This window comes from Prionailurus bengalensis, chromosome A3, assembly GCF_016509475.1.
Source record: "Prionailurus bengalensis isolate Pbe53 chromosome A3, Fcat_Pben_1.1_paternal_pri, whole genome shotgun sequence".
Taxonomy (NCBI): Eukaryota; Metazoa; Chordata; class Mammalia; order Carnivora; family Felidae; genus Prionailurus; species Prionailurus bengalensis.
The window spans coordinates 52457278-52473610 of NC_057354.1; the positions used below are offsets into that span (position 1 = coordinate 52457278).

The 16333-nt window shown below is 42.1% G+C and overlaps 1 protein-coding gene across 1 annotated transcript; it reads right to left on the reverse strand.

The window, feature by feature from the left end:
- Window positions 1–226: 226 nt before the first annotated feature.
- On the reverse strand, window positions 227–14347 carry LOC122466971 (sulfotransferase 1C2). Its single transcript, XM_043553279.1, has 7 exons — window positions 14196–14347; window positions 13637–13762; window positions 7675–7772; window positions 3845–3971; window positions 3317–3411; window positions 3005–3185; window positions 227–548 (listed from the first exon to the last, which is right to left on the reverse strand). The coding sequence occupies exons 1-7, from the start codon at window positions 14344–14346 to the stop codon at window positions 436–438; spliced, it is 891 nt and encodes a 296-aa protein (XP_043409214.1). The 5' UTR covers window position 14347; the 3' UTR covers window positions 227–435.
- Between the last annotated feature and the right edge of the window lie 1986 nt (window positions 14348–16333).

A 16333-nucleotide genomic window follows, 5' to 3' on the forward strand; every position in this document is an offset into this window, starting at 1 on the left:
ACCTAGTATTTGCATATTTACACCCAAGGTATTTTATATTACACACTAGAAAACTAAGATGCACTTTCCAGAATAATGGAGACCTAAAAAAAAAATCTTTGCAGTATTCAAGTCTTTATTTTATATTTTATTTTATTTTATTTTACTTTATTTTATTTTATTTTATTTTATTTTGTTTTACTATTTTATTTTATTTATTTTATTTTATTTTATTTTATTTATTAAGCCATTTTATTTCTTACTTTGGAAAGGATGGTTGAGAAAATAAGCATTAGACATGATCCTTTTGAAAAATGAGGTTGGTAATAATCACAGAGACAGTGGTACCACAATTGTATATTTTTACAATATGCTTTCAGAGATTCTTTGGGCTTGACTGAAGGATTGAAGATAGCTTCCCCATTCTTGTCATCTACCTTTCTATGTACATCTTGTTCAGAGTTCCATGCAGAAATTTATTGAGGTTCCTTCCATCTTTTGTCTGTAGATTTCATCAAATCTTTCACTCTGAACCACAGTGAAGTGGTTTTTCCAATCCCCCACAGTTCCTAGAAGAGGAAAACCAAGCTCGACAACACGTTTGCCTTTCTCCACCTCCCCCTCGATGCCTACCCTTCCACCTGCAGCCCTCTGATCTAAGAAGGACCCTAGCATGCTCTGCACAGGGGGTGGACTCTTAGCTAGAGTGGACAATTGCCTCAAAGGTGCTGGTGCTTGGCCTCACTTGTGATATATTCACATAATGGACCACTGCACAGAAATGACACAGGCCAATGGAGGAATCTCAGACGTTACACTGAGTGATAGACACAACACACAAGAAGGTACATACTGTATGATTTCTTTTATATGAAGTCTAAGAACGGGCAAAATCAATCTGTAGTGATAGAAATTAGAATGGTGGTTGTATCTGAGGGTAGAGATTAACTGGGGTGCTGGTTATATGGGTGTATACATTTTTCAATATATTGAACTGCATATTTCAGAGTGTGCATTTTTTGGTAAGTTACTTCTCGATTAAAAAAATAACTTTTGGGAAAAATGTCATTGAGACACTGGATATGTATGAGCTTTTTCACCAACTAGTAGCTACTAAAATGTTAAAAAGGGGAAATACTCTATATCTCCGCAGTGCCTCTTCTGAAAATTTGTGCAACAGAAATAAAAGCATCAGGACATAACGTGCATACAAAGATGTTTACTATAACATTATTCATAAAGATAAAATATTAAAAACAAAATAAACTGTGGTATCTTTCACTAGGGGAATAGTTGAATGAGTTATGATGCATCCATGCTTCGGCATAACATGAGACCACTAAAAACAGTGAGCTATATGGACCTACATGCCTTGCTCTGGAGGGATGTCTGATATTCTGGCAAATGAAGGTGTGAAGTATGACCACATTTGGGTTTTAGCCTTCACCATGTTCTATATTTTTGTTTGCATATGTATGAGCCTGAGGGAAGGAGGGTGTATAGAAAGATAAGTTTGTCTGGATCTGAAGAAGGGCTACTTGCCAAATCATCACCATTGATTATCTGAAGAGAAAAGGAATGGCATTTTTTGGTTTGCTGCACTAGCATGGGATGATGCTGTAAATTCAAAAATGCAACAAAATAAAGTAATAAATTAAAAAAGAAGAAAAGTTGCAAAGCAGTAGTATACCATGGTTCCTCTGTTGTGCAAAAGAAGTCTGTGTTCTTAAATAGAAAGGGAGCCATACTATTGGTGGCTACTTCTGGGGGGCAGGGTTTTGGTGAAGAAAAAAAATTTTTTTTCACTAAAAATGCAATTCCATATTGATCTAATTTTTTTACAATGGTATATATTACTTTTTAAATAAAAAAAAATATAAGGCTTTTTTTCCTCAAAAAATATTAGCTGGGGCCAATTAGAATTCCTGTTTTGGGAAGTAGAACTAAAAAATTAAGACAATGAAGCAATGCTCAGTAGCAGTGATAGTTGGAAGTCATGATGGCCCATGTGTGGGCCATCATCAAGACCAAGCTATGAGCAGGGGTGCCTGGGTGGCTCAGTTGGTTAAGTGTCTGACTCTGGCTCAGGTCACAATCTCAGAGTCTGTGAGTTCAAGCCCTGTGTCGGGCTCTGTGCTGATAGCTCAGAGCCTGAAGTCTGCTTCAGATTCTGTGTCTCCCTCTCTCTCTGCCCCTCCGCCACTCTCCCTCTGTCTCTCTTACTCTCAAAAGTAAATAAACATAAAAAATAATTTAATAATAAATAAAGACCAACCTATGAGAAGAAGCCGAGTCAGCAGAAGCTATAAAGTAGAAGTGTAATGGGCAGAGTGACAGGAAGCTGGTCAGTGGAGGAAAGCACTCCTAGCAGATATGTGAAGGGCAGCTGAGTCCTGTAAGGGATGAAGCCTTCTAGTAAAAAGCTGTACCCTCCTGCTGCCGAGGCTCTTACTCTGAGATCCAGGGATCCCCACAAGGTCTAGACCAATGGTGGCTCCTGCTCTTAACTACCTGCAAGACTGCATTTCTCTTATACCTCTGCCTGACTTCTCCTAACAAACCCGTTTCTTACAACCAAATACCCCAGAGAGCTCTCTTCTGTAACAAGATTAAATCCCCACCTTATTAGTGGCATATTATTTTTAATAGGCTAAGTGTATTGTCTTGAAATTAATAAAACCTAACATCTTCTTGGGGCACTTGGGTGGCTCAGTTGGTTGAGCCAATGACTTTGGCTCAGGTCATGATCTTGCAGTTTGTGAGTTCGAACTCCACATCGGGCTCTGTGCTGACAGCTCAGAGCCTGGAGCCTGCTTCGCATTCTGTGTCTCCCCCTCTCTCTAACCCCCCCCCCCCCCCCACCACTCACACTCTGTGTCTGTCTCTCAATAATAAATAAATTTTAAAGAAAAAAATTAAAAAAAAACCCCTAACATCTTCTTGCTAAGAGGCAGACAGATATTACTAGACAAACTGAGTGTTTGGTTTATACTTATATTTATATAGTATTTGAGGCCACACACACCTTTTCTCATGAAGGGGGAAATGGACTGGTCCAGGATGGATTTGGGAACTGTAGATCGATTTGTCATGGGATTTTCTTTCATTTTCTCAAATGACGTCTCTTGGACAATTTTATCTAGCACTGTTTCATGCAAGCTCTTTCCCATGAACTGCATCACTTTCTGAATTTCTTGCTTTGGGTCCTGTGGTGAGGGTAACATTGCATTGGAATGGAAGATGGTATCAGGACACACATAAATTCTTCAGGGTGTCCCTCCCAGAGGTGCAGCCCTGAAAGAGCCTAGAGTGATTTTTCTGAAGGGCCATTACTCACCCGTTTTATGTCCTCAAAGAAGAGGAAGAGAATCTGGTATCTGTCTTTCATCTCCCACCATCCCTTTACATGGTCATACCAGGAACCCCAGCCCACTGTAACAGACACAAGAAACATAACACTCTACATAGGGATCACCCAAAGTCCCAGATATATCCTGAGTCCTGATCTGTTTGACTTAGAGGGTGATATTGTATGGTATAGCCTTGGGGTAATTTATGCCAACATGCTACCTAAAATGGATTCATATTTATTGTGTATAATCACATATGCCCTGATATTGGAACAAGGATACTCTTTGGAATGGGGGTGACTCTATGGGTCAGGTAACCTGGGATAAAGGCTTTCAAATTGGGTGAGAGATATTTGCTGGGACTATGGGTATTCACTCTGAGCTCAGCCAGCCTGCCCTTCTCAGTCCCAGTCTGAGGTAGGACACATATAAGGAGGAACACAACCTTCTAAGGACTCAAATGATTCCTAGATACCTGGATTGGGAACCCAAAGATGTGAAGGATTATCCTTTACCTTTCCCATTGATGAAGGTTTCAAAATACTCTTCCCAGGTGCCAGGGTCAGGAAGCATTTGATTCATCCTTTGGAAATGGTAGTAGGAAACCATGCAGTCTTTGGCATTTCGAGCCACATAAAGGAACTTTGGGGTGACAAGAGAGGAGGGTAAAAGATGGTATGAAAAGTGAATTTTCACAGAATTCACTCAGTTTGAGCCATGCCAAGTGTGGCCACACACACCTGCCTCAGCTCTCCTGTGCTTACAGTTCGACTTGGCCATGACCTCCTCCTCCTCTGGCTGTCCCCTGCTTCTCTGCTGATTGTCCTCTTTATCCAAACTCAGTCCTATTAAGTAGCCTGATTCTTGCTTGCCCCTTTAGTGTCAGAGTCCAATCGTTCTCTAGCAACTATGACCTCCCGTCACACAGAAACTACCACATGCATGTGCTGATGATCTTCCCAACATCTCATCTCAGTTTCCTGGAGAAGCAGGATGACCTCTCGGTCTTATTTCCTTCCTGTTCTCATCAACTCTATTATTATCATCTTGAATCCCTTCAGGTCTTGCCCTACAAAGCATCCTGTTTAGGTTTCATTTTGACCACAACCTTGTCTCCTACCCTCTCAGCCTTTCACTTTAACCAAATATGACCTTTAATGATTGCTAAGTACTCAACTCACATTCTGACAGCATCAGTCCTGAGCTGGTCTCATTGACTGGTCACCTTAGATCCATAACTAGTCATTTCAATGTTGTTTGTTTGTTTGTTTGTTTGTTTTTACCCTAAAACAGTTCTCAACTAGGAATGATTTTGCCCACTGGGGGACATTTGGCAATGTCTGGAGGTATTTTTTGTTGTCACAACAGGGGGTGGCAGTGCTACTGGCATCTAATGAGTAGAGGCTAGGGATGTTGCTCAACATTTTACAGTGTACAGGGCAGCCCCCTGCCTCTCCACCCAAAAAAATTATCTGGCCCAAAATGTCAGTAGTGCTACTTCCTATATTCTGATGCTTTGACATCCTGGGGCTTTGCTAACCCTGGATGGACTGCCCCTGCCAGGTTTAGCAGGTTACTAGAGATAGTAACAACTCACAATCGCGCTCACTTATCACTCCACCAGTCTGGAGCCTACATCTCAAACACCTCCCTTATTAGGCTCTCACACTCTGTGCCACTATCCATCTGCTCTAATCACCCCAGGGCCAGGACCACAAAAGCAGGAGCATCATCCCTTCTGCCCCAGAGACTGCAGAAATTATCCAAACTACACAATCTTAAACCTGCTTACCTGCCTCACCCATTCCTTCCTTCGGAAACCAGAATAAAGGCTCTTGACCACATGTTACCCTTGCTCCCTCTGCCTCCTGACTGACCCTGGTGCTTCCTAGGTGTGAGAAGTTTAAAAAAAATCCACCTGAATTCTTAGGCTTTTCAATTTCTGGTTGGCTAATCATTTAATTAATCTTCCTATCTTATTTCTCACTTCCAGCCACAAGGCTCTCCTTTCCCTCCTCAAAACTTCATCCCATTTCCCCCACCAAGTTCATTTATTCTCTCTTTTGTGGTGCCCGTTCTGCACTTCACCTGTTGTTGAATTTGTGTGTGTGAGTGTATTATTAGCTTTTTTTAGTTCAGAAATTGAAAGGGCTAGAAAGAAAGGGACTAAGTAACAGTGTGAAATAGCCACAGGTAATTAATAACACCTTTTTTGGAAGGTGCATGACAATAAGTGGCGACAAAAGCTATTTCTGTGGCAATCTCACATCCTACAAACACTGACAAGAAATTTGATTGTCAGGGCTTGGGTTCTACTTCCAGTTTTGCGGTCGTGGTTCAGGTCTGAGGAACACCATCTTTCTAACGCTGGTGCTTTTTATCCGAAAGCAGAGACCATGGTGATGGAGCTTAAGGCCACAAACCCGGAGACAGCGAGAGGGAGAGAAGAAGGCTTGGCTTGTGAGGGTCAGTCCTGCAGGCGCAGATTCGCGATGGGGTCCTAGTGCACAGCAGGAGCGGATACCCTCCCACAGGCAGAGGACCCAGAAGCAAGTGGGGAGATGAAGTGGGACGGGGCGCCTCCTCTCTCACCCACGGTGGTCTCTCTGTCCCCGTGGCCACCCTGCTGCAGCCAGCCCAGGCACCCTGGCCCTTCCGGGGCCTCAGCGGCCCCTCGGAGGCAGCACGTGCTGTGCCCTCCCAGGTCCATGTGAGAGAGCCACCGCAGGTGTTGGCAAATCAGAGAGCTTTGGTTGGATTTTTATAGCAGATGCTTATATATTATTTCAGTCACAGAAATCCTGATTATTTGTTTAACTTAATAAAAATTATGCTTTAAAAATAGCATCTTATTCCCTTCTTTGATTTTTGATTCAATCTTTCAATTTTCTTACACAACTTATATTTCTATATCTGGTCATTTTGATATCTGAAGTCCTTGAGGTCCAACCCTGCTGTTTGTTCTTTCTGCAGACTCTTTCTCTTGCTGGCTTGTTCCTTTTGTTGTTGTTGTTGTTGTTCAGTTTATTTGTTTGGTTGGTTTTTAATATATTTTTAGCTTGTTCCTTTGTATATTTTGTAATGTGAGATGGTCGACTCAAGAGGGAGCACTGCAAGCAGAAGGTATGCCCCCCTCCCCCCGACCATCCCATGTTTGTGTTTGCTGGTCATCCTGGGAATGCCACCAATGGAACCACCTTATACAGTTTTTCAGCATGGGGCTTCTTGGACAATGCAAGAAGTGCAGCTTGAATTTCCTCCTTTGAAGAGGAGAAAATGTGGCCACACATTTTCAGGGAAGCTGAGAGCCCAGGTCAACACAGAGAGACTTCCGTCCATTGACAGTGAAGCCCTTCAGCTGTCCCAGCTTGGGCTCCTTACTTTTCTGGTTCCTTCTGCTCTGGGATTTGCCCCTGTGCAGCCATTGAAACTCACGCTGCTGCATTCTCCAGGTCATCAAATACCCACAGGACAGCTACGGTGTCAGTGACCTCTCTGAGTTCCAGTGCCCTCTTCATTGTGGGACTGAGGGATTTCCTCAACTGTATCTGGATCTCAGTTACACATTTACAAGGAAACTTGTCATTTGTTATGTGTAATTGCTAAGTGTTTTTATACAAGAGGTTTCAGGGTGTTTAGTCTTAACATAATACCAGAAATGGAGGTTCTTGTTCCCTTATATAACTTTACTGAAAGGACCCACATAATCGCTATTATTCCCTAGAAATACACCCTTCCTAGCCCTTTGTTCCCTTCATTCCCACCTTTGAGAAAACTTCCTTAACATCGCTGGCTGACACCTCAGTTTCTTTCCTTGACTTAATTCATTTGTTTTTCATTCAGCAAACACATTTGGAATGTCCTCTATGTGCCAGGAACTGATTAGACGCTGAATACAGAATAAAGTCCCAGAAGCAGTAAAGCTAAGAGCCCAGAGTTTACTAGAGGTTAAGGCCAACTGCTCCCCTCAAGAAACACTGCTCCATCTATTTACCCTTTTAAACAATCATCAGGGTTTTTTTTCTCCTCACTTTTTCTTCTGTCCTCTATTATGAGAATTCCATTGCCCACACCCTTGGATCAACTGTGGACACTCACTATCTCTTGTTCTCTCCAAAAATTCATCTGTACCTTCAAACAATCCACATCTTATTTGAAAACATTCAGGTGAATATCCTGCTGAGTATAGAAGTTTACATTTTCTCTTATTGCTGATCAACAGCAATACTGCAGAGATAGCGGAGAAGTAAACATGATGGCAGTGTTGTGAGTTAGGGTCTGGCGGATTTGCTCTCAGGAGGGTTAGTCTCCCCGCCTGTCCCCAGGGAAGCTATTGCTGTCTTACCTTGCAGTTATTTTCCCAGAAAGATGGAGGCAAGAGCTGAATTGGAAGGTGAGTCCTTAGTATCCGTGGAGAGGGCATTGCTTTGGCTTTTTCCACCCCTTTGAAGTAAATCAAGAGTAAACATCTGTGTAATACAAGTACTGCATGGGGGAACTTATATTCTGGGCTCTGTCCAGAATGTCCCATCACCCCCCACCCCCATCTTTCTGCTTATCTCTTGACTTCCTTTGGGATTTCATAATAAGATTATTTATTTTACCATCACTTCTGTAGACTCAAACAGCTTGAGAGTTGGAAGGGAGCTTAGATTAATTTACTCTGTCACTTCCAGGATGTGGAGACAGAAGCTGAGAAGGGACAAGTGAGTTCTTATTGTAGCAGAGCCAGGGGGAACCAGAGTGCAGGCCTCTCTTGCCTCCCAGCCAGTGCCCACCCCTGCGTGTCTGCAACAGGCTGCCCATGTACTTGGCCCATGTGCTAGTCACTTGTTTCATCTCTAAAAACTTATGTACTTGATGTCACATGAGTTGTGATTTCCACTCTGTCCTCTAAAACACTGACTAGACACTTGCTCTGTGCAATCATTGTGTTAGACTGAGGGAGGGGATGTGAGATAATAGAAAATTTATATTTGTCTCTGCTTCTGCTTCTCGGCACAGAATTCCTGAAACCTCTATAATTTCCTGGGTGATAAGGGTTCCCTGCTTTTTGAAAAAAGTTTTTTAAATTATTATTTATTTTTGAGAGACACAGAGAGAGAGAGAGGAAGTGCATGAGCAAAGAAGGGGCAGAGAGAGAGAGAGAGAGATGAAGACACAGAATTGGAAGCAGGCTCCAGGCTCTGAGCTGTCAGCACAGAGCCCAATGCAGGGCTTGAACTCATGAGGTGTCAGATCATGACCTGAACTGAAGTTGGATGCTTAACCAACGGAACCACCCAGGCACCTCAGGGTGTCCTGTTCTAATGAGCTGACTCTAGGTGGGCTCCTAGATGGAGGCTGGTCACCAGCAAGACCAGCCATGATTAGAAGCTTGGAATTTTCAGCCCTATCCCCCATTCTTCAGAGAGGGAGGAAGGGCTGAAAATGGAGTAAATGATAGATCATACCTGCACGATGAAGCCTCCATTAAGTCCCTAAAGTCTGGGGTTTGGAGAGCTTCTGGGTTGGTGAACACATGGAGACTGGGGAGAGTGCTGCTCCTTTTGAGCAGCTCAGACCATGTGCCTCTTCTGTTTGGAAACCTTCTATACTCAAGGTGGTTTTTCACACTTGCTCCCCAAGCTATGTGTTTGAGGTAGGGGATTCAAGGTGGAGTTGAAAGGATGTGTTTCATTCTGGCCATCTTTGGTTTTGCTTATTTTATATGTTTGGAACCCCTAATAATTTTTTTAAAACTTGTGGTAAGATACACGTAAAGTAAAAATTTCCATCTTAACTCTTTCAAAGAGTACAGTTCAGTAGTGCTAATTGCATTCATGTTGTTGTGCAACCAATCTGCTTAAACACTGTACCTGTTAAACACTAACTCCCCATTCCACCCTTCCCCAGCCACTGGCAGCCACTATTCTTTCTGATTCTATGAATTTGACTCCTGTGGATACCTAATATAAGTGGAATCATACAGTGTTTGTCTTTTTTTTAGTGACTGGCTTATTCCACTTAGCATAATGTCCTTAAGGTTCATCCTTGTTGTAGCAGGTATCAGAATTTCCTTCCTTTTTAAGACTGAATAATCTTTCATTGCATGTATGTATCACATTTTACTCATCCATTCATCTGTCCTGGACACTTGGGTTTCTTCCATCCTCGGCTATTGTGAATGATGCTTCTATGAATGATGCTTCTCTAGTCTCTGTCTTTAATTCTTTAGGGCATATACTCAGAGGTGGAATTATTGATTCATATGGTCCCAATAATTAAAAAAAATTCTGGTACTGAAAAGAAAAATTAGAAAGCTACTGGTCTATAATTAAAGCCCATATTCCTTAGCAAGACTGTGAAATTGTCCTGCGTCTAGCTCCTTTCCTCAGCTTCCATCGTGTCTCCTGCTCACATGTTACCCTTCAGAGCTATTTACACTTGTTCTGCTTCTCCAGGTCTCTTGTCTTCCTTGCCTATATCTCTGGGCACCTGGTTCGTCCCAGTCACTTTTTAGAGTCTCTCCAGACACTTCCACTGCTAGCAATATAGTGTTCCAGACACTATGAAGACCTCTTCTGTTGTAAAGCACCTGTAAAATCTGATTAAAACACCACAAACATCCTTTAAATGCATAACCAATCTCGCAAGAAAACTAAGAAGGCTCCCCAGGGGCCCAAGTGCAGAGGGACTTGCAAGACAGGGAGGTGAGAAGGAAGAAGAAGATAAGGTTGTGATGACCTGAGCATGTTTGCCCCTCAGATCCTGGGCTCAATGACCCCTGTGTGCGAAGGGGGCTGGTAGTCTTGGGTTTTCATCCTCTTACATGCAACCCTCCCAGCAGGCTTGACCCAGCTCCAGCTTCAAACTTTGCTCCCAAAGAACCCCTACAATAGACAGAGATTCTGCAGGTTTAGGACTTTACATGGAGCATTCCACCCATGTTTTATTTCACAGATTCAAGTAAATTATATGTTTTCTCCTTCTCTCTCTTTCTCTGTCTCTTATCAGTACTTCAGGAGAGCTGGTTGGTGTGGTCTCATTTCCTGGGCACTCTGCCATGAGTGCTCAGCCTCAGGGTGTGAGAAGGGCAGGGGAGAGTGCCCATGAATACACCTCAGGTCATAAAGTCATTCCCGAGCCTGCCCCGTGGAAGAAGAGGGCCAATGGAGTAATTTTTGGCCCTAATCATCTGCATGAGAAGCTTGCAGTCTGGCAGGAAAAACACAGAACAGCAGCAGTAGCAGCTTGTCATTGCAGGTGTCAGCTTCTCCAGGCATTGGTTTTCAGGCACGTTCTTCACCCTGCTGATGGTGTCCTATGCTAACCTCTACCCAACATACCCATTCCTTGTCATCATATGGTCTGCCTTTGCCTCCTCCATTGGACCATGAGCTATTGAAGCCAAGTGGAGGTATGGAGTCGTATATGCAGCCCAGGGCCTGTAGTATAAGTTTTTGTTGAGCTGTAGGAGTTATTTCTAGATCTCACCTATATACAGTTCTCTCTCTCTGTCTCTCTCTCTCTCTCTCTCTCTCTCACACACACACACACACACACATGCACCTTTTCAAATTCTTCCCGGCCTTGCTTTTATTAGGTCATATATGCAATGCTTTAGATGTCAAACAGCTCTGTTGCTAGGAGTTGGTTGGAGGGTAGGAGGGCTCCTGGGAGGGAGACTGACCACACGGGACACAAACTTCCATTACATCCAGGAGTGTCCGCTCACTCTTGAACCCTCTGAGGGTGGTTGGTATACTTGACCAACACCCATCAGTCTATTTCAGCAACCATATTACCCTCCTAATGGTAGCCCTCACCTCAGGTGGCAGGGACCATCTGCTCTTAAATAAAACTACTGCCTAGCCGAGTCTTTACCCAGCCTCCGTCTGTTTATAGCTGGAAAGACCATAACTCTTTTCAGTGTTTATTACATCTTTGGACATGGGGCACCTTGTTTTTTTTTAATTGTTTATTTATTGTTGAGAGAGACAGAGAGAGAGAGAGAGAGAGAACAGGGGAGGGGCAGAGAGAGAGAGGGAAACACAGAATCCGAAGCAGGCTCCAGGGTCTGAGCTGTCAGCACAGAGCCTGATGTGGCGTTCAAACTCAAGAACTTGAGTCAAAGTCAGACGTTTAACTGACTGAGCCACCCAGGCACCCCAAGGGCACCTTGTTTTATAAAGATCCATCTTGATTTCTGTATGATGTGCCATGCTGGGCTATTGGTTATTATCCTTTCTTGAATTCTGTAGCTACTGGCATTGCCTTGAGAGAAGCTTTATCCTGCTTTTTATGCTGACTTAACAATAGCATATGTTTATGCTGGATACTCTGCTCCCTACTGCCAAGAATGCCTCACTAGAAATCATGTTTAGGATTTTTTCCCTCTCTTTAATCTCCCAGATTGTCAGAGGTAAGATGATGGTGGCTGGGGTTGAATGTAGAAATAAGATAAAAAACTGGGCTTGGATGACCAGGGAACACATGCCCTTGTGGGGCAAGGGATTTAGCCTAAGAGGTGATCGGGAATACCTAACACTTAAATGGTATCTACTCTGTGCCAGGTGTTGTTCTAAGCTTTTGACACATATTAACTCATTTAATCCCTACAATGAATTTTTAAAGTAGGCACCAATTCTATTGACATTTTGCAGCTGAGGCAATTGTAACACAGAGAAGGTAACTTGCTAAAGGTCACTGAGCTGAGTGATGGCATCAGGATTTAAACCCTTGTTGTCTTTATTCATTATACCATCCTGCTGCTCAAGGGATCAAAGGACCAGACACCAACAAAAATGGAAGGCCCTGGCTACACACAGAGCGGGGTCATAGTTAAGCAGGCAGAGAGTACTCTGCGTGCAGTGTCAGAGACTCACAGGTAGTTCAGAGCAGCGATCAGACCAGGCACTGGATTGCTAAACTAGTGAATAACCAGACAGACAGGAATTGAGGGTCAAAGGAGTCTGAGTGGCTAGGCAAGTAGAACCAGAAGGACAAGAAAGTACCTAAGGCTATTCTAACTTGGACGCAAGTTTAAGGTTTGATGGGCATCAGATAAGGAACTTCTCTGTCACAAGGCATTGGTAGCTCCGTCCACAATTGGTTCAACACTAGAGTTGTGCTGCCTATAATATTGCAGCTATAGCTAGTTGTGTTTCCAGTTTTTCATTGTGCTGTCCTATGCAATACTGAAATAGCAAAGTAGGTGTTCCTCTTATCCTTGTTCTGTAACATGCTTCCAGCAGCTGCCAGTTACCTGGAATGGCTTCTTTTGCCTTCTGGTTGCCTTTTTTTTTTTTTTTTTTTTTAATTTCAAGAAGTGTATTGAATTCCAAGAAGTTCTGGTTGTCTTTTTGTCTTTTTTTTTGTGTTTTGAATACTCAATTCTAGGCTGAGTATTACCCTAAAAAAGTCTCCCTACAGAACAGAAATAGTTGGCTGCAAACACATTATTTTTGATGATTATCTGTCACTTTCTTGGCTGCTCTGGGATTTTGTATGGTGGAGTAAGGAGAGGAGAGAGTGCAAATTGTTTCATAAATAGCTCTCTACCTTCTCTGTGTGTTCTACAGCATGATGGTCAGAGGGAGCATTTAAGAAGAAAATAAGGCAACTCCTTTTTACTTAGATTCACTTTTGGCAAATAATTTTAGGTAATATGTAGAAAGAATGAGAGAGGGAGAAAGGAGGAAGAGAGAGGAAGAGGAAGGGATAAGGAGAGCCACTGGAATGCCCTTGAGTAGGTGAATGGATAAATTGTGGTACATCTAAGCAATGGAATATTAGCACTGAAAAGAAATGAGCTATCATGCCATGAAAATACATGGAGGAAACTTAAATGCACATTGCTGAGCGAGAGAAGTCTGTCTGAAAAGGCCACATACTGTATGATTCCAACTATATGATATTCTGGAAAAGGAAAAACTGGAAAGAGTAAACAGATTAGTGGTTGTCAGAGGTTGGGGAGAGAGGGAGGGATGAACGAGTGGAGCACAGAGAATTTTTAGGGCAGTGGAGCTACTCTGTGTGGTATTACAGTGCTGGATCCAGGTCATTATACATTGGTCCAAACTCATAGAATGTACAACATCCAGAGCAAACACTGGGCTTTGGGTGATTATGATGTGTCAGTGTAGGTTCATCAATTGAAACAAATGCACCATCTGGGGGAGGGGGTAGATATTGATAATGGAGGAGGCTATGCATGTGCGGAAAATCTCTGTGACTCTACTTTGTTGTAAATCTAATACTGCTCTAAAAAAAATCTTAAAAGAAGAGAAAGAATGGAGTCATAGCAATAATGGGGGAACTCTCACCAGAGGGCTGGGGTGGCCGAGCCCACTCGATGAATGGATGGCGGTGTTGAATTACGGCTCTCTGACATTTCTCCACATCTCCATTCTGCTCAATCATGTCCACAATTTCCTGAATCCACGTGGTCCCTGGGGCCCAAATGGAAAGGGTGAGATATAGAAACTGGTTAGACAATCTGTCTTAAGTGTTCTGGGTGAAAAAGGGGACGTGGAGACTGATGGTGTTTGGTTCAACCTCCCCTCAGGTCAGGATCCTGTCCTGAACGTCCATGTGGGAAAACCCCACAAGGTCTCTATGGACAGAAGGAGCTGCATGACGTTGTCACCCAAGAGCAATCCATAATAGAGCACAACAGCCTGGGTCCTCTAAAGCCATTATGCTTGACCCTAATAAACCCAGGGACATTAGGCATCCCAAGATTGCCTCATCATGGAATAGTGAGAAGGAGCAGCTTTCCTTGAATGAGTGAGTGCACTGTATCAAGGGGGATTATAACTGACATGAGCAGCCCTTTCTTACTCCACAGGCTGAAGTTTGGTTGTCCCCTAACCCCACAGTCACCTGATTTAGGGTAGGTACAGATGAGGAGATCATCTGGCTTGGCCTCAAAGTTCTGGATCTGGCTCCAGTTGTCCACAGTGCTAGCCTGCAGGGGGATCCCTGCCACCTCTCTCAGTTGTAGCTGTGTCCTCAACTCTGTGGTCAGGGCCATACTGTCTTGCAATGGGAGGGGGAGTCCCTGTGGGCACAGGATAGAGGACTTTTAAAACAATTGTGGTAAAATATACATAACATAAATTTACCATTTTAACCATTTTTAAGTATCCAGTTCAGTGGTATTAAGTACATTCTCATTGTTGTGCAGCCATCACCAACATCCATGTCTAGAACTTTTTAATCTTCCCCAAATGAAACTACACCATTAAACACTAACTCCCCATAGTTCTTTTCCCCTATCCCCTTCTACTTTTTCTATGAATTTGTCTACACTAGGTTCCTCATGTGAATGGAATCATACAATATTTGTCCTTTTGTGACTGGCTTATTTTACTTAGGATAATATCTCCAAAGTTTATCCATGTTGTACAATGTGTCAGAATTTCATTCCTTTTTGGGGCTGAAAAACATCCCACTCTGTGACAAAAACTACATTTTGCTTTTCATTCATCCATGTATGGACATTTAGATTGCTTCTAATGTTTGACTTTTGTGAATAATGCTCTTATGAACATGGGTATTTAAATATTTCTTCAAGATCCTACTTTCAATTCTTTGGGGTATATACCCAGAAATGGAATTTTTAGATTATATGGTAATTTTATGTTTAATTTTTTGAGAAATTGCCATGCTGTTTTCCACAGTACACAGTACACTATTTAACATTCTCACCAGAAAGGCACAAGGGTTCCAATTTCTTCACATCTTCAACAATATTTGTTATTTTCTGTTTATTTTATTTATTAAGTATATGTTTAAAATGTTTTTAATTTCTAGAATAGTCATTCTAATAGGTATGTGGTGATATTTCATGTAGTTTTGATTTTCATTTCCTTAATGATTAGTGATGTTGAGCATCTTTTCATGTGCCTATTTGTCATTCATATATCTCTTTTGGAGAAATGTCCATTTAAATCTTTAGCCCATTTTTTGAATCAGGTTTTTTGTGTGTTTTGTTCTATTGAAAGAAATGTATGAAATGCACAAAATGAGAAAGCCAGGAGAATGGGCCACTATTACTCCAGAATAATTGGCTACTGCAATCCCAGAAGACATTTATTGCTACTGCTAGTAATTAAATATTACTTAAAAGCTAACATTTATTGAACACTTCAATTTGCATGTGCTGGGATGAGTTCCTTGTATACATAAATTTAACTATGGTATATAAATTTAGTGCCAGGACTTTAGAGTTGAAAGCATCCTTACAGGAAATGTTCCATACTTACTGGAAATTGAATAAGAGAATCTGGCCCAGCCTTTCCAGGCAGTGGGTGAGAGGGAGTTTGTGCTACCATAGTAAGGCTCGTTTTCAAGGTTCTACTCTCAGAGTGAGGTAAATCTCTTAGAATGGAGACTATGTTTTAAGAAAATGAAAGATGAACTATTTCCAAAAAAAAAAAAAAAAATTCAAGTGTAAGAAACAGCTGGTTTGACGATATGTCAAAGAAGGTAGAGTTTGGATAATATCAAAATTACCATGTGATCAACATTAAGAGGGAGGTGGGAAGAGAACTAACATTTCTTTAAAAAAATATTTTAGTGTTTATTCATTTTTTGAGAGACAGTGAGAGACAGAGCATGAGTAGGGGAGGGACAGAGACAGAGGGAGACACAGAATTGGAAGTAGGTTCCAAGCTCTGAGCTGTCAGCACAGAGTCCAATGAGGGGCTCTAACTCACCAACCATGAAAATCATGACCTGAGCTGAAGTCGGACGTTTGACTGAGCCACCCAGGCATCCCAAGAGCTAACATTTCTTACAGGCCTTCTATGTTAGATCTTTAATAGACTTTTATTTTCTTTTTTAATTCATATCACAATTTTATAATTTACATTCATAAATGTGAGGAAGCTGGGAGTCACATGATCAATAAGTTGTCCAAGGTTGTAGCCAGTGTGTGTCTGCAAATTCCAGATTCCTTTAAAAAAATTAGCTCTCTTGTTTTTTATTGTGAGTGTATATATGTACCAGAAAATTTG